This window comes from Chenopodium album, chromosome 11, assembly GCF_948465745.1.
Source record: "Chenopodium album chromosome 11, dcCheAlbu1.1, whole genome shotgun sequence".
In the NCBI taxonomy this organism is placed as follows: domain Eukaryota; kingdom Viridiplantae; phylum Streptophyta; class Magnoliopsida; order Caryophyllales; family Amaranthaceae; genus Chenopodium; species Chenopodium album.
Window position 1 is genome coordinate 51560832 of NC_137844.1, and position 24628 is coordinate 51585459.

The 24628-nt window shown below is 33.7% G+C and overlaps 2 protein-coding genes across 3 annotated transcripts; one reads left to right on the top strand and one right to left on the bottom strand.

Annotated features, from left to right (window-relative positions):
- The first annotated feature begins 6310 nt into the window (after window positions 1–6310).
- LOC145567711 (DEAD-box ATP-dependent RNA helicase 31-like) lies at window positions 6311–14177 on the top strand. The gene is made up of 10 exons (XM_081627072.1): window positions 6311–7464; window positions 7922–8028; window positions 8314–8369; window positions 8459–8683; window positions 8851–9057; window positions 9177–9263; window positions 10116–10211; window positions 10300–10515; window positions 11050–11232; window positions 13431–14177. Exons 1-10 carry the CDS (start codon window positions 6311–6313, stop codon window positions 13659–13661), a joined length of 2562 nt encoding a protein of 853 aa, XP_081483198.1. The 3' UTR covers window positions 13662–14177.
- Window positions 14178–17402: 3225 nt separating this feature from the next.
- On the bottom strand, window positions 17403–24047 carry LOC145569115 (stress-response A/B barrel domain-containing protein UP3-like). 2 transcript variants are annotated; one of them, XM_081628483.1, is made up of 11 exons: window positions 23892–24047; window positions 23693–23786; window positions 22024–22151; window positions 21207–21346; window positions 21003–21071; window positions 20226–20364; window positions 19978–20040; window positions 19862–19905; window positions 19252–19386; window positions 19043–19098; window positions 17403–18935 (listed from the first exon to the last, which is right to left on the bottom strand). In XM_081628483.1, exons 1-9 carry the CDS (start codon window positions 24004–24006, stop codon window positions 19300–19302), a joined length of 879 nt encoding a protein of 292 aa, XP_081484609.1. In that variant the 5' UTR covers window positions 24007–24047; the 3' UTR covers window positions 17403–18935; window positions 19043–19098; window positions 19252–19299. The 2 variants fall into 2 exon arrangements, with proteins under 2 accessions (XP_081484609.1, XP_081484610.1); XM_081628484.1 differs by having other exon boundaries at window positions 19252–19389.
- Between the last annotated feature and the right edge of the window lie 581 nt (window positions 24048–24628).

The following is a 24628-nucleotide window of genomic DNA, read 5'->3' on the forward strand; positions in this document are numbered from 1 at the left end:
AGCCTTCTGGAGATTGGTGGCTTGAAGTGGGAGCTACGCATCCAGTCGCGCTAGGGTTTTGGCCACAGAGGATCTTTCAAGGCCTGAAAGCGCCAGCAACTTATGCTGCATGTGGAGGAGAAATAAGCTCAATAGCAATTCTGCCACCTCCTGAAATGGGAGCTGGTTCTTATCCTGAATTTGCTCCTGCTTTGCTGGTTAATTCTTATTGCAAAGATTTTGTCGTGGTGGACGAAACCTATACTGTTGTCGATGTTGCTGATTCTGAAACCTATGGAAATAACGGTAACTATGGTGTTTACGATACTCATATGAGGAATAAGCAGCATGTAGTCACATTTGGTGGTCCGTGATTTTTTAGGTACATTTTGAAAAGGAGATTTATAATCTGGGTTTATTTACTTTGGTTAAGATTGATGAAAAGAAAGATATGAATTTGAGCTGATCCATGGCATGTATGAAGATGCAAATCTTATTAGATCAATTACATCTATAATTATTAATAAGTATAAATTCTAACAATTGAAAATTAATAATCTATTCATTGAGACGATTTTAAAGAACCCATAAGAATATATTTTTTTCATGGCAAGAGCATTAGTCAAAGTAGGATAAATGAATAGTGCATAAGGTAGAAATGGAGCATTAGTCAAAGTAGGATAAATGAATAGTGCAAAAGGTAGAAATAGAGCCACTATTTAAAAATGAATAGAGTAGCGGTAATAATAAGAATATTATACTACTATGATAAGATAACGGATGACTTTTAAGTGGCCACAATAAAATTGTGGCCATTATATTAAATTAAATCATAGCCATTCATTTTTATTGACTAATTTAAACCGTTGATAACTTTACTTTGTTTTTAGTTTTTAAAAAAACTTGAACAAAATAAATTAAAATTTTATCAAACATTCTTAACAATTTTCTTCAAAATTTTTTTTTAAAAAAAATATCCCTTTACTTCTCTTCAATCTTTCTTGTTTGTTTTCTTTGTTTTGGAATGGATACATATTGCAAAAAATTCAAGCTACTCTATTGGAATGTCTGATCTATTGCCATAACTTATTGCAAAAATTTCAAGCAAGCAACTTGATCTATTTGAATGTTTGATCTAATAGCATTGTGGTGATTTCGTTATCCCATTGCAAGATTCACAGCATATACTCCGAAAACGTGAAATAAATTTATAAACTTGAAAAAATGAACTTGATAATCACCAATCTAATTAGCTGTAATTATTTGAAATCAATTTACGAACTTCCGACTATTTAACCTGAAATAAAGACATAAAAAGCTAAAGACATAATGGAGTAAACTAAAGGGTGGATTCAAGAAAAAAATACAGTGATCGAAGACAACAATAATGGTTGGATAGAAAATCATCATTATCAGTATACATGGATCACGAATAAAATTGAAGAGAAGTAAAGGGGGGAAAATACTAAGTAAATAAAGAAGAAACAGAAACTGAAACTGAAGAAATTGAACGTGGTTTTTTTTTTTTTTTTTTTTTTTTTTTGTTCTTTTTTTGGTCAATTTTTTTATTTTTAAAATAAAAATAAAAACATAGCATATCAACGGTTTATATTAGTCAATAAAAATGAATGGTTACGATTTGATTTAATACAATAGCATAATTTTATTGTGACTATTTGAAAATTGTCCTAAGATAACTCTAAGAATCATATGGAAAATAAGGCCACAATTAAAACAAAAAACCACTCTAGCAAGTTCCTTCCTTCCGTCGTACTTATAATTTTGCTTTACATTCTTGTATATTTTTACGATAACATCACTAGATATATTAATACTTCGTAGTAACTACATTGTATTTCGTATATATATAGTCATATTAATCTACATTATACTTTATACTTTCTCTGTTTTCTTCTAAATGTGACACATCTTCTTTGCGCATAATATAATTTAAGGAATATTGAGAAATAACTAAGCAATATAATGTGCAAGTTATTCAAAATAATTTATATACATAATATATGAATAGAGGCATTTATTAAAGTGATTTTTTTAACAATAAATTATGAATACAAACACTTAATTATAGAATGAAGGGAGTAAGACCCTGTTCACTTCACCTTAAAAAAATAATATTCAGTAAAATAATTTCAGTTCATTAAAAATAAGTTCTAGCCAGTAAAAATAATTTCAGTTCAGTAAAAATCAGTAAGGCCCTGTTCTCAATAATATTAAGTAAAAATAATTTTAGTTCAGTAAAAATAATTTTAGTCCAGTAAAAATAAGTTCAGTTCAGTAAAATTAATTTCAGTTTTCTTAAAGAAGAATTATAATAAAAAATCAGTAAAAATAATTTCAGTTCAGCAAAAATAATTTCAGTTCAGTAAAATTAATTTAAGTTCTGTAAAAATAATTTAAGTTCAGCAAATATAATTTTGTTTCAGTAAAAATAATTTCAGTTCAGCAAAAATAAGGAGAAGAGAACGGGGCCTAACTCTAAAGAAGAAATATAATAGAGAATCAGTAAAAATAATTTCAGTTCAATAAAATTAATTTCAGTAAAGTAAAATTCAGTAATTGTAAGAAATATAATAGAGAATTAGTAAAAACAATTTCAGTTCAGTAATTAATTTCAGTTTAGTAACAATAATTTTAGTTCAGCAAAAAAAATTTCCGTTCAACAAAAATAAGGTGAAGTGAACAAGGCCTAAATATTATTTTCTTTTATATTTAGGCCTTGTTTAGTTCACCTTATTTTTACTTATTTCAGAAAAAGTAATTTTATATAGAATCATATTAGAAAAAATAAGTTCAGATCAAATCATCTTTTATGTGCAGTTTTTTATCGCTAAATATATTTGAATTTGTAATGAATAAAATTATGAAAATTACATATTAATGAAATACACATTTATTACGAATTTAACAAGACCCCACTTGATATATTTTTTACTTATCGTAAACTTAAGGTCAAAGTTTGGTCCAGATTAGATAAGTTCAAATAATAAAAAAAATAGGGTGAACCAAACAATCTCTTAATTTTCTTAAAAAAAAAAAATAAGTTTGTTTTTGTGGAATAAGGTAGATAAAACAAAATACTCTTCTAGATTGAGTTGGAATCATGTCAAAACCTTTGGAAATTAGAGGTTTAGGAATTAGAAGATTAAAATTGTGGAATTTAGCATTCATGGCTAAGTTGGGGTGAACTATCCTAATAACGAATCCAGAAAAACTATGGGTTAGGATATTAAATGATTTTTTATTTTTATTTATAAAAAAGGGGTTTATTTGATTGTCATGCTAGTGCTTCACATTCACAAATATGGAAAGATTTATTAAAGGGAAGAGAATTATTAGCCTCTGGTTTACGGGTTGGAATTGGTGATGGCAAGTCAAACTCTATGGTATCACCATTGATATTAGGAAATGCACCATTACACTCTATAATGACTTGCTCTATTCCTTCCTGGATGGAACATTGGAAGGTGGCTAATATCATAAGAGGAAAAGCTTGGTTTTTTAATGATGTAGAACACCTTTTACCATCTTCTATTATTAATATGATCAAAACAACACCCTTGTCGAAATTTACTAATATGGAAGATTTCATCATCTAAGATTTAAGCAAGAATGGTATTTTAATGTGAAATTAGCTAATCATTTTCTATTAAGAGGAAAGTGCACTGTCTCTTCGAGTCTCAATTCAAGGAAGGGGTTATGGAAAATACATGCTCCCTTTAAATATAAGATGTTTGTGTGGAATTGTGCACATACAATTTTGCCAGTAGCCGAATACCTATATCCTTATATATGCCTTTGATATCTCCAATTTGTTCAAGGTGTAATTTATTCTCGGAATCACATATCCATATTTTTAGGGATTGCTTCTCATCTTCAATTTTGTGGAATGATATTTTTGCAAAATTTATCAGCCAAAAAATTATGATTTCTATCTTTTTAAAAATGCTACTTGGAAAATATGGATAAATTACAATCTAAGTTTAGATAAAAAGTGGAAGTTGATTTTTGTAACGACCTTGTGGCATTTGTGGACTTGTGGTTACATAAGAACAATACGATTTTTGAAAATAAGCAGATAGGCTCGTCATCCTTATTCACAAAATTAATTACTCTTAGATTATCAATTTACTAACTGTTTTACAGGATGCTTCAAAGAAAGGAAAGGGCGAGGAGCCAGCTTCGTTTAGCTCGGGTTGGGAAGCACCTAAGGAGGGATATTTCAAGATTAACTCGGATGTAGCTTGGATGAATTCAGCAATATCTTCGGGAGGAGGTGTTATCAGGAGGTCAGATGAATCTTGGTATGTGGGATTTTCATGCAAATATGATGCCGTCTCACCTTTTCTTGCTGAGTTATATGCCTTGAACGACATGTACTGTTAACAATTGCGGAGGATTTGAGGATCAAGAAGGTGATTGTGGAGACTGATGCTAAGACCCTTCGAGACATGCTGCTTACTGCTGGACCGAATCCTCATCATGAGTTAGCAGCAGCCATTTGTGATGTTGCAGCTGTTTTATTTAAGTTTTGAGGTTGCAATTGATACTCACATTCCAAGGGAAAAATTCGAGCTGGCTCATAGGTTGGCTGTTTTTGGAAGGGAGATGGCTGTTGGGTATAAAACCCATTACTTAGTCTCAGAATGTGTGCAAGCATTGTATGAAGCGGAGCGTGCTCAAGCTGTTGCAGAATTAAAATTTCAACAAGTCTTAGCCATGGATGTCTTTTGCTTTTGGGTTACTATGTAAAGAACTAAGCATACTCTGTAGGAAGTATATAACGTAGTTTTAGCCTTAATCTTAGGCATCTTTTGCTTATGCATTAATTTTCACTGTATAAATTATGTGGTGCAATATGTATATAACTTTGGCATTAGCCTTTTAATACTACCTCCGCCTTTTTTAGTTGATACCTTTATCTTTTTACGCTTGTCAATGCACTAATTTAACACTTAATATCTCTAAATCTCTACATTGTAAAATTATAAAAAATAAATTTTAATAAAATATACATTGAGACGATTCAAATAAGATCCCACTTGACTATGTTATATCATAGCTATAAATCACAAAAGATAGTTAGTGAATAGTATAAAAGTCAAATGGTGTCAACTAAAAAAAACGGAGATAGTATAATCTATCTTCTCTTTGTGTTAAAAAAAACGGTTTTTTAACTTTATACCCCTGAATTTTGTTTATTTACTATATACCCATGAAAATTTTCAAATTAACCATATATTCCTAAGTTGATACAAAAATTCACCATATACTTCTAATGAAAATAAGACAGTGAAATTTGGTTAATTATATATCGATACCACTTAAAATTTTTTTTCCTCATCTCCAAAACCGCTCATCTCCTTTCTCCAGCCTTTGAAACCACTCCAAATCTCCATAACCATGTCTGTATAATTGATTTTGAGGATGAGAAAAGGAAATTTAAGGTGGTTTAATTTGGAAGGTGGGGAAAAGGAATGTGGGTGGTTTTGAGGGTAGGGGAATATATTTAGGGTGATTTCGATTCATAATTAACCCCAACGATTAACAATATTAACAATCACTAGTTTTATCCACGTGCAAATGCACGGATTTATAATAATAAGACTTAAAAATAATAAAAGTCTGTTAAAATGGAGTAGTTTAAATGAAATGGCTTATATATAACATTTTTTTTTTTATTTTTGAATTTGAATTCATATCATATCTATCCTTAAAATTCTCTTGTTAGAGGCATTATTTAAAATATTTTATAAATTATTGTAAGAGGTTGTTCACTCCAGCTAATTTCAGTTCAGTTCAGCTCCAAATTTCCTTCTCTCATAAAATATTCATTTCAGCTTAGTTCAATTTAGTTCAGCTCCAATAAGTTCAGTTTAGTTAAGTAAATGTGAACATGCCCTAAGTTTTTATTCATTAAATTTTTTATCATGTTATTTTTTTAGGAAAAAAAATTAAAAAAAAAAAAGCTAAATAATATTTAGGCGGGAAAAGTTTTGTTGTGAATGTGGCATGTGTACTTAAGGGATAACTCTAGGGATTACTTTACTATACAGTATAGATTAGTCAACAAAGATATATGGTGTATTTTTGTAAAAACTTGAGAGTATATAATGAATTTCAAAAGATTTAGAGATATATTATGAATAAATAAAAAACCCAAGGACATATGGTGAAAAATCCATAAAAAAAAATTCTATAGTCAAACAATCAAACTCCTCACTGACTTCAGTCAACTCTCTCTCCTTATTTTGTCTCCCGCTAAAACAATAAAACCCTAAACCCTCATTTTTCCAAAAAAAAAAAAAACACCATGATAACCACCGTAATCATCAGAGAATCATCCAGAACCTTCCGAAACCGCCTACCCTTCTCTCTCCTCTGGACCCGACCCATGGGAGGCGGGCCTCGAACCTTCCCAGGCGGGCTCAACAAATGGCAATGGAAGCGCCTCCATGAGAAGAAAGCTTCCCAGAAAGAGAAGCGCCTTATTGACCATGAAAAGCAGCTTTACCAAGCTCGTCTTCGTTCCCAAATCCGGGCCTCCGTTTCGGGCTTGCCGGATAAGCCTGAAGGCCCGTCTCATTCCCCCATGTCACCCCAGGAGCATATCAAGGCCCTTGCTGATCGATTCATGAAACCGGGTGCCGAGGATTTGTGGAATGACGATGATGGCCCGGTACATTCGTCTCCCCGGGCCGGACCGTATAAGCCGAATGATCCGGGTATTGATCTCAGGAAATTTGTTAATGATGGTGATTTTCAGCAAAAGAGGGGTTTTAGTAGTCAGATTAATGATGATGGTATTGGTAGTTTGATGGGTTTTAGGGGTAATTTGCAGCAAATTAGGGGGTTTTTTGAAGGGAATTTGATGGGGTTTGAGGGTAATTTGCAGCAAATGAGGGGTTTTTGTAGTCAGATTAATGATGATGGTATTGGTAGTTTGATGGGTTTTAGGGGTAATTTGCAGCAAATGAGGGGGTTTTGTGAAGGGAATTTGATGGGGTTTTGTGAAGGGAATTTGATGGGGTTTAAGGGTAATTTGCAGCAAATGAGGGGTTACTCTGGAAATGTGAAGGGGAAAGTGAAGAAGAAGTTTTATAAACATATAAAGGGAAGTTCGTCGAGTGAAGATGATGAGGAAGATTATGGGAGGTTGAGTAGTAATGCGAAGTGGCCGAGGTTTGTTTTGGAAGGGAATGATCTGGGGAGTGGGGAGGAGGGAGGAAAGGGTGATGTGAAAAGTGTGAGGGGGTTTATGGGGAATGCAACTTTAGGAAAGTATGATGTGAAGGTGACGAAAAGGCGGATTGTGAAGGAATTGGAGGAGTATGCTGAGCAAGAAGATGAAGAGGGTGATTTGGGTGAGAAAATTTATGAGATTAAGCAGGAGATCATTGAGAGGAAGCGGATGGTAGAAATTCAAGAGGTGACCGATCACGATGAGTTTGTTGCCTCTGGAAAGAGGTGGGATTGTTATTTTGTTGATGATATTATGCAAGGTGTTTGTCAATTGTTATTACTGATATGTTAAGTATTTGTTATTGCCTTTTTATTCGTGTGCTTATGTTGACAATTGCTGCTTATTAGTTAGAGAATTCATAAACTACTGTTAGATGGTGTAATTGCTTGTATTGACTAAATGTAGTATAATTGTAGATGTCTTAAATGGCCATATAGAAGTTGGATATGAGAGTCTGAGATAGTATGGGAGTTTTTAGTTTCTTAAGGATAGCTGAAGAAGGTGGATGGGTGCATTGTTATTTGATTATTCTGCTTGATAATTATATCCTTAGCTGCCTCGCATTGGTTAAATTGATGCTGTTTGTTTTTTTGCTGCTGATACGTTATGACTTTAAGAACTTCAATTGATGTACTATTAAATTTTTAAGCTTTATCTGTTAATTCTAAATTTTTGTTTCAGATTTGAGGACTGTGGCATATCACCCTTGACAATTACGGCATTAACTGCTGCTGGCTATGAAGTGATGACTAGGGTTCAAGAAGATACACTCTCTGCTTATCTTGAGGGTAAGTTGCTGTCAAACTTCTGGTCACGTTCTTGCTTCTGCAATTGCCAATGTGTGTGTTCAATGTAAGATAACCGAGGGACTTGCTGTGCCTGAGCTCTGCCATGTCTTGGATTGATTTCAGCCTAATTTTCCTGCCCTGATCTATTCTTAGACTATTAGAGCCATTAGAGGCATTGGTTTAGTTGTATTGAACGGATTCTAGGAGTGTTGTGGTAGATAGTCTGTTTTCCTTTTATTAAGGTCTTATATTCCATTATTTTGGCTGTCATGTTTTCTCTTGTAGGTAAGGATGCTTTAGTCAAATCTAGAGCTGGGACGGGAAAAACCACCGCTTTTCTGGTATACAATTGTTATCTCTTTCTTTTCGGGTTAAATAGTTCTCTTTTTATATAATGCTTTACTGCAGTGGCCTTGTTAAATAAAAACAGCTTCCTGCAATTGAAACAGTTGTGAAAGCTATGCTCAGTGACAAAGCTAAGCGTGTGCCTCCTATATATGTTCTTATTCTATGCCCCACGAGAGAACTTGCTAGTCAGATTGCTGCTGAAACAAGGGTTTTGCTGAAGAATCATGACGGCTTGGGTGTCCAAATGCTAGTTGGTGGTACACGTTTCAAAGATGACCAGAAACGCCTGGAATTGGATCCTTGCCAGGTGCATAATTTGGTCTTTTTAATTTACTGTTTTTTTTTTTAGCAGAAATTTAACAGGCCAACAAGATTTCTTTAAAGCCATTCTATTGTTCTGTAGTGTGTCAAGCAAGTCTTCTTTGCATATTCATCTGACAATTTTTACTATTTTTCCAAACTAAAACCTTGCAGATTTTGGTTGCAACTCCTGGTAGATTACTTGATCACACTGAGACCAAATCAGGCTTGTCTACAAGATTAATGGGACTTAAAATGCTTGTACTAGACGAAGCTGATCATCTACTAAATCTTGGGTTTCGCAAGGACATGGAGAAAATTGTTGATTGTTTACCTCGTCGACGGCAGTCTCTGTTGTTTTCTGCAACAGTGCCGAAAGAGGTTATTTATTACTCCTGCCTACACCAGTGTTTTGGTTTAAAATAACAATAATAAACCAAGGTGTTCAAAGCTTTATTTGTTTGCATAACTGCTGGTCTTGATAATATCTTTATTTTCAGGTCCGTCGAATTTCTCAGCTTGTTCTTAAACGGGAGCATGCTTTTATCAACACTGTGGATGCAGGTAGTCCAGATTCCAGTTCTAAGGTACTTTGCTGGCACTTTGATATAACTATATTCAATGAACTGCTTGTTTGTGATAGCAGCTGTCTATGCTAAGTCATCGTCCACTCATGTGATGTGCTTATTTATCATTTTGAAGAACTTTAAAGTTTAACTGCTGAAAGAGTAGGAAAGCTTTTCTTGGAGAATTTTTGGTTTGCTATGAGTTCTTTTGCAAAGGCTTTACATAAACCTTATTGTTCAGTATCCTAATTTCATTAGGTTTTGTTCAAAATTGTGTCAGAGTTGAAAGCTTTGCATGTTAGTCACTTTTGCACCTAGGGAAAGGAAATGAAAACCCCTGAATTCTAATTTGTTTGGTCGGGAAGGGGATAAGTTTTCTTCCGCTAATGTTTGGCTGGCCTATGGAATTTAAATCCCCACCTCACTAACTTGTCCTTGATGTTTGCTCTCTTACAACTATACCACAATAACTACATTCCCAATTCATTTCACCACATCATGTCCTTGATCTCTCCTATACCGTGCACGGATAGTACTGGATTAGAAATTGATGTTCCTTTTCCATGAATGCCTGCATACAACCTAGTGGAGGGATTGTTTGACAGCTGAGGTTTAGGTTGTTATGGATATTCTTCTATGTGGAGCAAAATTGCCGCACCATATTTTCATTTGAAGCCGATATGCATGTGATTAAATTAGTTTATTCACTTTATTGCCATCTTCTCAAATTTTGAAGTTAATGCCAATTGATTTGATCATTTGATTGAGTATTAATATGATAAACATCATTGTGCTGTTTTTGAATTTGAGCAATCGCTGTAAGGGAACTAGGGAAGGATTCATCTATTTATTATAGATGATTGCTTTATGTAGGTGAAGCAGACTTATATAATAGCTCCCCATGATGTGCATTTTCATGTAGTATACCAACTTTTGAAGGACCATATTACAGAAATGCCAGACTACAAGGTAAGGAGGAGTTCTGCTTTTCTGAATTTGATCAGTACATATGCCACCTGTTTCTGATGTGTGATGGAGTGCTTGAACTTGCTTCCAGGTTATTGTTTTCTGTACGACTGGAACGGTGACTTCACTTATGTACCTTCTCTTCCGTGAAATGCGTTTAAATGTTAGGGAATTGCATTCAAGAAAGCCTCAACTTTACCGATCTCGTACAGTTGAAGAGTTTAAACAATCTAAACGTCTGATTTTAATTTCATCTGATGTATCTGCTAGAGGAATAAACTATCCTGATGTTACTTTGGTTATTCAGGTATGCCTTAACTTGTGATTTATACTGTGTGTAGCTACTTCTATTCTTTGTAAAGTTTCATGTAAGCTTTGTTATAGATTTAGTCTATTGACCGATGACCAACATATAACAACGTGCACTAAGCAATAGGGATTTTTCTGTGCTTTATAGTGCGCGTCCGCTCCACCTCTTTAAAATGGCCTCACCTTGATTTTCTTCAAATAAAAAACAATCATTGCCAGTTGCCAGACTATATAATAAGCTGTCCTTTGTGCCCTCTTTGAAATTACCTCTTTGGAAATCTCAACCCTAACCCACTTTTTCCAGGTTAGGCTCAATTTAAGCTAGCAAGTTGGGTCAGCTTTGGAACTCTACATGTATCTTGACCTTGTTAGAATCTGGAATCTTTGACCAGTTTAGACTTGTAAAATGCCTTCTCCGAAATATGGCAAATGAAATTAACATGTACTTTTGGACAGATAGGCCTTTGAGTAGATGATTATTTTGTATCTAAAATTAGCAACTATTTATATATGAAGATGTGGATATTTCCAGGTTGGATCTCCCTCTGATAGGGAGCAATATGTACATCGCCTTGGGAGGACTGGTCGTGAAGGAAAAGATGGTGAAGGCATTTTGCTGCTTGCTCCATGGGAAGAACATTTTCTGGAGGACATAAAGGACTTGCCTGTTGAAAGGTCTTCTGCACCACATGTTGACCAATATGCAAGATCAAAGGTTTTATTTCTTTCTTATAGTATTCTGCTGCAATATACGAAGTATAAATATTACTATTAAGCTTTGACCAAGAGGCAAATACATGTGGCAAATAATTCTCTGGTTTATGAATTCTGGTATTCTGCATATTCATGTTGACTCTCTGCTGTTCATGATAAAATTAAGAAAGAGAAGTTATTAAACTCAAGCTGTTGATTAGGATTTTGACTTCCCCAGAATACGCTTGATCTGAGTAACTACACAATATTCTAGTTCACTTCTGTATTGAATATAAAGGTTTGTGGATCACTTCTAAATTTCACAAGCAAATTTTATTCAAATTATCATTCTCAATTTCTCATATATTCCAACTCCACAATTTATTACAAGAACCCCTTATACAAATTGATTAAACTAACAGTATAGACACTTTACAGTAATAAAAGTAATAATAAAATATTAGTTAGTAAAATTTGTCAAAAAATGCCTTACTAGTCAAGTAGTCACTGTTTTTGTGAACTAGTACCTTTTTTTTGGGGGGAGAAGAGGAGGGGGGGGGGGGGGGGGGAGTAATAGCTTGTCGTGGCGTGTTGAGTTTGTGGGAATGGGAATCGGGGGATTAGAAATGGGGATTGGGAATTCTGAAAAAGATTGTCCATTCCTTGTTTGGTGAATTGATATGTAATAGACTAGCTTTAGGAGGGGCACTTTGGGAAGTTTAGTATCATTAGGTTAATAGTCTTAGCTTTAGTATAAATATAAGGAGAGGGGAAAGGAAGAGGTAGGCAGAAATTGATTAAGGAAACCTAGAGAGAGTCATGGCCTAAAGCCATTGTGGAGAGTTGTGAGCTAAACTCGCTTTTGAAGATTGATAGCCTTAAGCTATTAACCTATCTTTGTAACCTTTTCACCATTATCAATCAATCTTAAGCTTTCATCTTTATTAATTTGCTAGTTAAAATCAGAAATTCTAGCTGTTACGTTGATTTTGCTGGGTGACCGAACTCAGTTCATCACTTGATAGGAATAGGTTTAACAATTTACAAGCGCAACCTACCTCCCCTTTTGTCTTGTTGCTATTTTTTTGGTAGGAAAGTCAATATTCCGGCATTTGACTTCCATTTTCCAGCCTCTTATATCCTCTTCACACACTGAGTCATGGTTCTTTTGTTTAAAATTTTTTTTCTTAAACTTCCAAGAATATGAAATGAGAAATAGATAGATCAAAAAAAGGTTAAAAAAAAATTTAACCAAAACAAATGGAATGTGCACTATAAGCTTGACTTTTTCCCTAGAATTCGGTGATGAGGTCTTAATTTTAATATTGTTCATTAAGGTGCTATTTAGCAAAACACAAGATGCTAGCTCATAAAAGGAATGAAAAAATAAGGTAATTTTCAACATATGTTTTCCCAATAATATGTACATAATTCCAAATTACCTATCCCATACTCATGAGCCCACAATATAATTATGCTAATCAGCCCATAGAATATACCATTTCCCATCATCACTTGTTTAACCAGACCCAACCATCAATAATAACTAAGATAAACAAAATATGAATTTGAATTTGTTTGAGGCTCTTTGGCATATGTTGTGTGTGGCTGGTGCTTGCTACTGCCTATATACATATAAAACCTGTATACAAGGAGGGAGGTGGGGCACTAGGTTAAATGAAGGCAATATTGTCATGAAGTGAATAGAAGGTTATCGACTTTATTGTTATATCCAAGCATTGTATGTTTCTGGGCCAAGTATAAAGCAAAAATATGGTTCCTAAAGCCATTCTGAAAGAAATCATTTGTGGAGAAAAAGGAGTGAGTGCCTTGTTATAAAGAAGGGGAATGTAAACAGGAAACTTCCAATGGAAAACTGAAAGTGCGTAAAGAAATAAAGAAAGTCACATATAATACGAGCTTTATTTCCTTGTGGTGCTATCATTTATTTGGTGAGGGCTGTGTGCCTGTGTTCAAAATTCGGTTTTAAATTCAAGAATTGGCTTGAAGTCTTGATCCTGAATGACAGGGAAATAAGAAAAAAGAAAGATTGATAATAAAATTCTCACTCGGGTTGCTTTCACATCGGTTTTACATCATTCTTTTGGAATTGAATTATTACTACAATTCTCACTTGGGTATCTTTCACATTGGTTTTTCATTATTCTTTTGGATATGAAGTATTACACAATTCTCATTTGGGTTTCTTTCACCTTGCAGATGGTGGAATCAATGGCAAAGATTGATACTAGTGTGAAAGAAGCTGCGTACCACGCTTGGCTTGGTTATTATAATTCTCTGAGGGAAATAGGCAGGGATAAGACCTCACTCGTGAGTTGGGCAAACCAATTTTGCGAGTCAATTGGGTTGGAGAAACCTCCTGCACTTTTCAGAAAAACAGTTGTAAAAATGGGTTTGAAAGATATTCCTGGCATTCGTGTAAGGAAATAACACACTTCGATGTTCAGAGTACTTGGATAAACTTGCTTCTGTTTTTCATAGCCGGGAAGTGCTGTTAAAGATTTTCAATACAACTAGAGAACTGAAGAAGCCAAATTCCTCAGCCTGACAGTTGGCCGGGGGAGGCACGTAAGCAAGAAGGAAGCTCGAGCTTAATGCAAATGGCTAAAATCTCCCATGCTGCAATTGAAGTGGAAATGAACCTTATCCTCAAACTAAAGAAAGAAGAAAGCCGCGACGGTTTTGATTGTATGCACTACTCTATGACAGGAATATGAAATATGCCACTTTTAGGCCCTTTTACCAGTTTAGGTCCCTTTAGGAGCTCTGAATGGGGACATTTTTTTGGAAGTTCAGCAGTTAATACAGAGTAGTTAGATTATCTGTACATTCTTCAGTTGATTGCTCCGTTAGAATGTCATATGCTCATACTCATCTGATTTCTTGTAACTGTTGCATTATGTCTATGTCAAATGTGTTGTTCCTGCCCATCTCTGAGATTTCAATATCAAGTTATCAGATTAATTTCGTTTTCCCCCTTCTTTATTAGGATGATCCAAATTCCAATATTACCCTTTTTGGGCATCAAAAACTGTAGTAATAAAATCTTATTGCAATGTATTGTACAATCTATCTTTCTCATTATTTATTTAAGCAAACAACTCTGCCTTTCATTGGCACTAAACCAATAAAATTCTCCTCATTTGGCCCAAATTAGATCAAAGATAGTCCATCTTTGGTTTTGTTCACTAGTAAATTTTCCTGTATGACATTAGTATGGCATGCTTTGTGTAGCATTAAAAAATTGGCATGGTTGCACTACAATCAGTCAATCACTAATTCACTATATATAGTCTATAAATATACAAAGGCTAGCACTTGTTTTATTTACATAAGGATAGCTATTGCATTGACATAATAACTCTCTGTTGTTCAATGTGTTAGTTGATTTTGTTTCTTTTTGCAATTTGTCATCAATTGTGCTAATGGACCCGCGCTAGACTATGGTCTATGGAGACAGAGATTTAATTTAGTCATCCAAATCCTTAAAAATGATACGAAGTACTTGTATTACTTAAATTAGGTATCAAAAAAAATTTTGATTTTAAATATTCAAATATCTGAAATTTTTTCAAAAACAACATTTCAAGCTTTAGGTTTAGCTAGCTCAATGACCAGTTCAAAATTTGCGTCTTTAAAAATAAAAAGTAAAAAAACTAGTTGATTTTTTTATTTTTCCTTCTTTTTTTTTACAAGCTAGTAGAAAATTGTTACTTGCACCCGATGTATCAAGAGTTTAGTTGCACTAAAAGTATGTATTTCTTTTGCTTATATGATGATATTTGTTCATTTAGAAAATATCAAATGAAAAAAAAAAAAAAAAACCCCTTAAAGCGCACCTATTTATATACACTAGGTTGGATATTAGAATTTTTTTTTAATGGTAAATTTTTATATCCATATGTGGATGTTATTTAATTAATTAACGCCTATTCTTGACAATTCTTCACATAATCGCATTAATTGCCAAGTAATAATACATGAAATAATTGTGGTATTAATTAACAAACAAGTTCAAATTAGTAGTAGACTTATCAAATAATCACGCAGTTTAAAAGGACAAAGGTTGATCCGACATACATAATTAAACAAGAGATGCGTGCTTGAATTACAATATTTGACTAGTTTACTTTGGTTGGTTAAATATTTCCTTATTTTATTTTGGCTTCATTCAAATTGCTTAAACTTGCAAGACTTGAACTCTTATGATTTGATAATCATACCTGTATTTAATTGAAAGTCTAATCTTAATTACGATAACTAGAAATTAATTAAGAATACCATTTGACTTTTTTCATTGGTGACGCAAAAGAAAATGTCATGAAAACATGCTTCATATTTTGTTAGCTTATGTTTTAAGATATTGTATTCTAGTCTTGAGCTTGAAATCTGTCATTTTTTTTTTTATATAAACTTATATTTGTATCTTCCATTATAATAGGGAATCATTATTAACCTAATACGAAGTATGTAGTATATTACTCTGTATATTATGAAAATGTTAGTTGATTAAATTATTCTTTTATGTAAGAGTGTAAGACCGTAATAGTTTATCAGAGTGAAAAAAGGGGATAAACCGTGTTCCACATATGTTCCCACCAATGTATTATGCTCTCAAGAAATGGATGGAGTACACAAGGGTGTACGGGAGAAAATAATTCTCTTTGAAAGAAGTAAGTATTGATAAAATTTTTGGTCATATTTTGCTATTGGCAACCATTAAGTAATTTAAATTACTAAATTCGTGTTACAATTATAACTACATATCATCACATATTAATAGCAATCATTATAATTAATGATAAAGATAAAAATTTACATTTATCAAAATTGACAATATTAATTAGATGATAAAAGTGAAATAAAATTATCCTTTTCCTGTTTTGCTAGAAAAATGTTTTTATTGAATAGCTAACCAAATTTAAAAAATACATAATAAATAAAAATTACACTATTTACATCAAAATTGTAATTGTATCCACAGAATATTTCTTCTTCAATAGCTATCATAAGAGCTGGTAAAGAATTTGATCCAACTTAACTAAGACTCTTGTATCTATATACATCAGGCGTCAGCATTGGTAAGGACTAGGGAGCATCCCAAATCCGTCAACTCGGACTCGGGTACACTCACAATTCAGAGTCTAGTAAGCTCTAGATCCGATTTACCTATAATAATAACAATTCTCTCTCCTATCTACATTCACACACATGTGAACTTAAGGAGCCAAAAACAATGAAAATTTGGCATGAATACTCGATAGACATGTTTTGCCAACCGCATGAAGATTGTTCCCAAACTATGAAACTTATAAAATGGTAAGCACCGGCTTTGCCTTGCCTTTATTATCCGTCAAAAACCAAATTTATAAACTATGATGAAAACTTTGAAGAAGATGTGAGCACTAACATGAACATGATGGGAAAACAATAAGAAAAAGAAGTTTATAAAAACTTATTACAAGTGGTATTGTCAACGATTAATACGCCGTCTGTTCAGTCTATTTAGACGGCAAATACATGTGATACGGCATGGTACAACGACATGTTATTACTCTGCCACGTGTCGGCATAACGTGCCACCTAATCGATATTAATTAGGTTGATTAATTAATTAATTAATCTTACTCCTATTAATTATGTCAAGAGTCAACTCTTGGTTCTCAGTTTGACTAATGGGTTGTTCTTGTTTACATTAACACTCTAATGATTTGAAACGACGGCGTTACCCTTCATCTGATGCAAAATGAGAATTGATTTGGTGAGATGGCAATGGGTTGTTTTGTAATTTTAGACCTGTATTAATTGAATTTTGGCTCCTATCTTCTGTAACAGGAAGTCTCATGTCACATACTATATTATAAAGCTTTTATAACCACCTCTTTTTAGCAAACTCTTTAAAAACTCAAACCAACTTCTTTTGCACTTCATCATATCTTTTCCAGGCTAACTCAAACCACAACAACTTTCATGGGACTTCATACAACTACAAGGATTCCAATCCTAGTCTTCATCATCTTTCTCTCGTTCCATCTTTCGAGTTGCCGGCGAATACTGAAGGATCAGAGCAATGAACAACCACAGACGCAGCAGCCAAGCTCTGAAGCTTCATGGCAGTTCCTTACAAATGCTCCCAAGGGATCCAACAGCAACGAACAGGTTTATTGGGATTCATTTCGAACCGTTCCAGGCGGTCCGAACCCCCTCCATAATTGATCAGCTCTAGCTATAACAAGAATTTAGCTGTTTTAGATATACTTTTTTTTTCTTCTCTTATTTCATAGATAGTTCAGTAGCATGGATTTTGTTTTATTCTTTATTTCTGTATACATCCATATATATAGTGTATTGTATTTATTACAAGCTTATACTGTACTACATTAAATAGATTTTGGATTTTTTGTATCCTACAGAAATCTGCTGCAAAGTTGTCCTGTGTATAAAATTTCTCTATAGTTATATTTTAATTTAATTTTTCAAATCAATCATTAATAGATCAAAAAAGTTATGAGAATACATATATAATAAAATATCTGTTGTTTTTTCCCTTATGATTTACCAATCCCTTTTAGAATATAATTTTAATGAGAAATGGGGAGAGGAAGTGGAGGTGCTGATAATGTAATAGTGACAAATATAATACTAAAATATTTATATGTAGGATGATGAAGGTACAAGAGATGGACAACTATAGTGTGTTCTTTACATAAAAAAAATATTGGAGGTAGTGTGCAGAAAGTCAGGTTTTTAAGCACACCAACATGATATATAACTGAATTTTTCAGTTAATGATCAAGGGAGAGGGGCCGCCTTTTAGTATACCAATATTTCCTGCATTCAATAACATAGTTGGCAGAACCGTTGAAGCATTACTATATTACTTTAAAAGCGGCCTGGATCTGGACCGTATGTGGGGAATCCTCAGACCGGTTTTTGTCTACGGTTTTGAGTGGGGGTGGGAGGGGGGGGGGGGTCCTGGGGAATAGGAAACAGGAGATCCCTCTTCCAAGAGCCCGAGGGGAGTAAGACTTGACCTTAAAGTCATAAGTTCAACTACGTCCGTAGTCAGTAGAAGCGTTACTGTCTAACCTCTAGTTGCAGGGTCTAGCATATTAGCAGAAAAATAAAAGGATGACTCAGTGATATAGACATCTTTACGACATAAATGGTTTCATTTCATTTATTGGTATATATAAATATATGTAGGCTCAATTTACAAAATTTTCAAAAGTAAAAGATATAGTATAAAACTATAAATGGATGTAATCAAAATTTGCACATTGAATTAGTCATATAATCAATAAAGATAACTCAAAAAAGGTAAAAAGAGGAAATAAAAGAAAAGTCACTAAGATCTAATTGTCTAAGACTGAGTATTTTGTATGAATGAAATCACTGCATTATACTCCGTAAGCTCACAGTTAAATTCTTTTCCTAGTTTCAAACAATACAGTAAACCAGATTGTGACTGAAAAGATAGCCATTTAATCAAATGGTGTAACAGGACTAGGACCCCAGTTTAAAAAGCCTAATTCCTGTGTAACATACCCACCAAAGACAGCAACTTATTTCATATTCCCTTTTTTCCAATTACGAAACTTCAAAAGAGACTGATTAGAATGTACTTAACTATTATTCACCGGGTATCTTTCCAAATTCGGCAATGAAGTAGGTTAAACATCATCACTCTAATGAAGAAAAAACCTGCAAAAATTCAACACGTAGCTATTCAGAGCCAACCAATCACGAATATGAAGCTCCAGATGATAAGTCAGTAGTCATTTAAGCAAAAGATAAGATTTCCAGCTTACGTAGGCCAGAGACACATCAGAATGAGGAAAATATTTTTTCAGATCTTCGAATCATACTGAAAAGACACAAGTGAAAGTGTCAAAATGTGGGCAATGGAGAACCGCCCGAAGCCATGAACACTAGAGATAAATAAATAAATAAATAAATAAAAGAACTGGTTTCAAGTGAAAATATTGATAACTGATCAGATATATGAAGTTGCCATTACCAGAATTAGTATGCCTTCATCTATAATCAGAATGCACATTCAACTGCCCTACATGAGTTCAGTGCCAACTGGGTCCACAAGAAAATGGAAAGAAAGAGTATTCTGGCTGATTGGCAGCAATTTTGATTCCCACAACTGCTAATTCATAGTTTGCAACAAAAAAAAAAAAAAAATGGTGATAAGTTACTGCACTGTACTATAATAACCTTTCATTGTTGAACTAAGTTTAATGTAGAAGTAGAAGAAAATACTGAAGGTCATAATATCTGCTTAATTCTAGTATCATGCTCAGCTAATTTTCACTTTTTTTACTAGTATTTTTAGAAAATTAATACCATCACATAAATCATCATAGAGTAGGTCCATTTGGCCATGAATAAAATTATAAAAGAATCCTAAGGTTACCAAGAAAGAATTCAAAGAAAGCAGAACATATTCATGAAAAATTGATCTTCTGAAAGTGTCTGGCTTTCACTTCACTAGAATGGAGGAAGCCATCTTACAAACTGACCAACACAAAGAGTTCCACAGAGATCAACTTGGAAGACTACATTCCACCAGTCAGATATTTGCATACTAAACAATATTGATTATTGATAAATAGTCTTACATGTTTATACTCTGAACTCTCCATAAAGATCCTCTGAGCTTCAACTGCAAAATAACATCAAAAGTCAGCTCCAACATTAATAATTCAGAATAACATAACCTGTGGAGAAAACTAACCAGAGCGGAATCGTATCACTATTGCATGAGTGTAATCCTTACTTTCAGAATTAAAATTACTACCTGAGAAAAAAAGCTGAAAGGTAAGCAAGCATATACAATATTACTTCATATGTTTGTGAGTTTGTAAAATAGGGAGTCTATATCTGATATCAAGGAAGCATTTCCTGTTGAAAATCTTTGGTATATTGGATTCCAGAAAAAGATTCCATATTTCCTCAGAGGAATGCATAAGGTTTAAACTATACCTTGAGTAGACTGGACGATCAAGGAGGGAAATTCAAAGGCCAAGTTTGCAAGAGAAGTCAACACATCTTCTGCTGTTCCATCTAAGGCACTCTCATGAAACTTAATCAGAATCACAAACTCCACTCCGGAATTAAACTCCTGTTACCCAGGAAGATATAAGTCAGTTTAGTGACCATCTTGATGCTAAGAGCAAGTCTTAGGAGAGAATGTTACAGACTCAGATTTGCCTAGTCTATTAAAAAAAAATAATAATAAATAAAATAAAATAAAAATAAAAAAACCCAAGGACCAAGGTAATGTCATTGCTACTAATATATCCTATTTTTTTGAAAAAAAGTTAAAGAGGAGTATGATCATTAGTAGTTGTTCATTTTTTATTTCTCTATCCTATTTTATCAACTACTATGAAGTGATTTTTCTCCTTCACGTTTCCTCTTTCATCTTAACGATCTTTCTATTGATACAACCTGCATGAGTCATATGACTATGCACTAGTTTATTGTGATACATCAAAAAGTTATTCCCCTAGAAATTGCAACAAGTCAATCTATAGTAGCATAAAAGATTTTGCCAAACTCAAATAGCCATAAAGACCATCAGTCACATAAGATTGTTGAATCAGAGTTGGCTTTATGTATCCTTCTAAGCCACAATAGTCAATCTAAACAACTTCAATTATCAAAATATAAAGAAGGGAATTAACATCAGAGACCAGTATTTCAAACTAGTGCATTACTTATATAGCCAACTAATTGTAGGCGGCACTAAATTCCAACCTCTCCTTTCCGAAAAATGGCCAGGATATCATCTTCTACTTCAGCTTCAAAATCCACATATAGCAAATCCTGTAATAATGTAAAAATAACTTTTAAGTAGCAGTAAATACCTCAGTGAATCTAACCAGAAGTAAAAGGACAGCTAAAATAAAGTTAAGGTAAGTTGGAATAAATAAGCTTTGAAATTTACATTGCAGCGCATACATGACAGAAAGGTGTAACATGCTCCTTGAGAACACGCAAATACAAAGGATTCTCATAAAATTTTGCAAGGTCTTCCTTCCTCTGGAAACGCATGAATACACCATGGCTATAATTTTCAGAATTCTGATCTGAGGTCCGTCCTACAGGAATCAATAGTATAACTTCCAGAACTCATACAACTAGCATAAACCAACTATGATATGTTTCACGTTTATCTATCAACCATATAAAATGAAATTGATGATTTGTCTAGGTAGAATACTGTTTCTTGGGGAGTAAATAAGATGTAGAGGCAAGTTTTAAGCTTCAAACAAGCTAGAAAACAAAATTCAATCTGCTATAAGCTGGTCTATCAGAATGTACTGATTTCCTCATAGGAATGCTATCATATACTTTGGCAAAGCAGGAACAAGGAAATAGAAGCAACTGGTCACAGTCCCAATTCATCAGTTGGGATTCAAAAAAACCAGAAGGCAAAAAAATTGATGATAAATTTTTAAAAAATGATTGTGTACACTAAAGCAAATACAACAAAGGCTTAGTTTTAAGATATTTGGGGTACAACTGTCATGAATCATCATAAGGAACCGTCCACAAAAATTGGAAGAGAGAAAAAGTGGTAAAATGAAACTGGACAAAAAGCAAGAAAAAACATAGCAAGCAAAAGATGAGGGCAGTACAATAAAGCAGACCCAATTTTTATTATTAAAAAAAAAAAAAAAAAAAAAAAAAAAATCAACCATAAGGATAGTTAATTCTGAAACAAGGCACAAACCTGTAAGCATGTAGTCCCTATAATGTTTAAATGTTTATTTACCTAGAGATATTGCCACTATGCCAGCCATATGATACTGAGATGTATAAAGGTTGTCCAACATATCTTTCTCTTGCTCATCAGATAATTCTTCTTTTGCTCTCAGTAAACATAAATGTTCCACAACTTTCCTGCAATACAAAAATGGAGACACAAAGTCCATAAATTGGAAATAATATCTCTTACAGACCAAGGTTCGCAAACCAAAAGCACACTACTCATTGGTTTAGCCAACACAACTGAAGAAAAGGTTGATTTCTTACAGCTTTTTTCTAGCCCCTAATCTCACTATATTTTTGCCAAATAAAATGACCTATGAATTCGACTAATCTTTTTTGTCAATAACCTCATTTACACTTTCCATATCAGGTTGATCATGATTTTTCTAACATGCTTTTCGATCTGGACTGACTTTCACACAGCAGACTACATAGTCTATATTTAGCCTTCGCTATATGCCTTGATAGATCAACCCATTATTGAATTGAGTGAGTCGCAAGACATGATGACAAAATGGAATAATGGAAGCAATTTCAACATCTCCAATTTAATGAAAATCATAGCATGCAAGACTTTAACTTGAGTTGCCTTTAATCTTTTAAAAATTGAATACACTTGAAAAGATTTAAGGCAAGGTAAATTTGGTTGGACAGGGAGTGATCTTGGAGAAAATGATTTCTGAATTTCCTTACACAATCAATCAATCAATCAATCAATCAATCAAAGCCTTAATCCCAAAAGTGGGGTCGGCTAACATGAACCAAATTTGATTATTCCGTGTAGTCATCAACATAAATCTTTCTCCTCCATCCCTTACGATCCAAAACTTCATCCTCACGTAAATCCATGCACTTCATATCCTTCCTCACTCCTTCCAACCAAGTCATCTTTGGTCTCCCTCTTCCTCGTTTAATCCCTCCATGGTCCCACTCTTCCACTCTTCGCACCGGTGCACCCTCGGGTCTCCGTCTTACATGTCCAAACCAACGCAGACGATTTTCCCTTAATTTATCTACAATGCCCGCCACACCTACTTTCTTGCGAATAACCTCATTTCTGATTCTATCTCTTAAAGTGTTTCCACACATCCACCTTAACATGCGCATTTCCGTAACCTCCATCTTTTTCTGAATTTCCTTACACAGCAGTAGGAAATTCAGTAAAAAATTTCTTATCCGAAGAGTGAAAAATGTTTTCCTAAAATTTAAATAAAAGAAAGCCGCAATTTTTTCCAAGAACTCGCCCTTCTTTCTCTCAGACTCTCAGTCCCTTCACCTCTCATTCCTTTATCTCTTTTCCTCCACTGATTTCCTCTTTTATTCTCCCTCGTTTCCTCTAATCAAATCCAGATCAGGTCATCAAATTCTACCAATGCTACTATGCTTGCTCACTCTTTTACACAAAACGGAATAAATATGAAATTTTAGTCACAATCTAAACAAGGGAGAATCTAATTTACTAAAACTAATTTGTCCTATATATATTTATTTCTAGGAGAATTACTATTTCTTATCAGAAATTATGTACATTGCATCAATAATTCAATACATAGCAATTTAAACTAGAGAATAATCCAGTTTACCATGCAATCACTAAATTAAGATTAATTGAACAACTTTTCTTGAAATTTTAAACTAAGATGACAAGCTAAAAATTAGGGAAACAAACCCACCTTTTTCGTACAACATCATTACTTGAATTCTGTGATGAAGAAGCCAAACAAACACCGCTTTTTCTTCTTCCACCCCAATACTTCATTTCAAGAGCTGAAATTGGAATCAATTTTAACATCAACCCTAATAATTTTACACAAGAATAATTCTCAATTAATAATTGCAGGAATAAAGATGAGGAGAGAGAATGTTACTGACAGTAAGAGTTGAGAGAGAAATATGGAAGGGAGAGACATGGCATTGCAAGAGCGAAGGAGGAGTAACAATGGAGGTTGTGAGCTTGAAGATTAACGAGTGGACTGTAAACTGCCATAGCTTTGGTGCCTTATTAATCCTCCTCATGTTTAGCATTTTGGTCATCTTTTAATATTAAGGAAAAAAAAAAAATCTCTTACATCGTACATTTGGGAGCAGGATGGCCATTAATCGGATCTAGGTCGGGTTTGATTAGGAATTTAGGACCAAATCCGGGTTTATAATGTAGATTTAGGTTTGACCTATACAACTTTGAATTGAAAGGAGAGGATCGTATAAATTGGTGGATTTGTTTTGACGAAATGATTAATAAGATTAATAACTAATAGAGTTGATCATAGGTTGAGTCATGTAGGATGATGCATCATGCTCATCCCAAATGTTCATACTAATCATGTTTTAAAAGTTGTCATACGCTAGACTCATCCACTTAGGTTGATCTTTTAGATATGGTCATATGGAGCCTTGTAGTATGTACGATCCAACTCAAATGTCAAATCGTATTGTACTAGTGAGTTCTCTTAATTGATTTACAATTTTTGTAAGTTACTTAGATATAAATGGACTGAATTGCGGGCTAACTTGTCATGCTCACGCTTGATGTCTAGTCAAATTTTGAAAATGATGTCCATACACAACTCATGACCCATTGTTGTGCCACTAATGTTGTGTTGGGCTTG

What these genes read in the sequence shown, in the direction of transcription:
- LOC145567711 (XM_081627072.1), top strand. Translation starts at nt 6,311, where the DNA reads ATGATAACCACCGTAATCATCAGAGAATCATCCAGAACCTTCCGAAAC. An exon ending in TGGAATTGGATCCTTGCCAG is followed by an intron (nt 8,684 to 8,850) that starts GTGCATAATTTG and finishes AAAACCTTGCAG; the next exon opens with ATTTTGGTTGCAACTCCTGG. An exon ending in ATGTTACTTTGGTTATTCAG is followed by an intron (nt 10,516 to 11,049) that starts GTATGCCTTAAC and finishes GGATATTTCCAG; the next exon opens with GTTGGATCTCCCTCTGATAG.
- LOC145569115 (XM_081628484.1), bottom strand. Translation starts at nt 24,006, where the DNA reads ATGGCAGTTTACAGTCCACTCGTTAATCTTCAAGCTCACAACCTCCAT. An exon ending in CCATTTTTCGGAAAGGAGAG is followed by an intron (nt 20,365 to 21,002) that starts GTTGGAATTTAG and finishes CCTGGGTAACAG; the next exon opens with GAGTTTAATTCCGGAGTGGA. An exon ending in AGAGTTCAGAGTATAAACAT is followed by an intron (nt 19,390 to 19,861) that starts GTAAGACTATTT and finishes ACTATGAATTAG; the next exon opens with CAGTTGTGGGAATCAAAATT.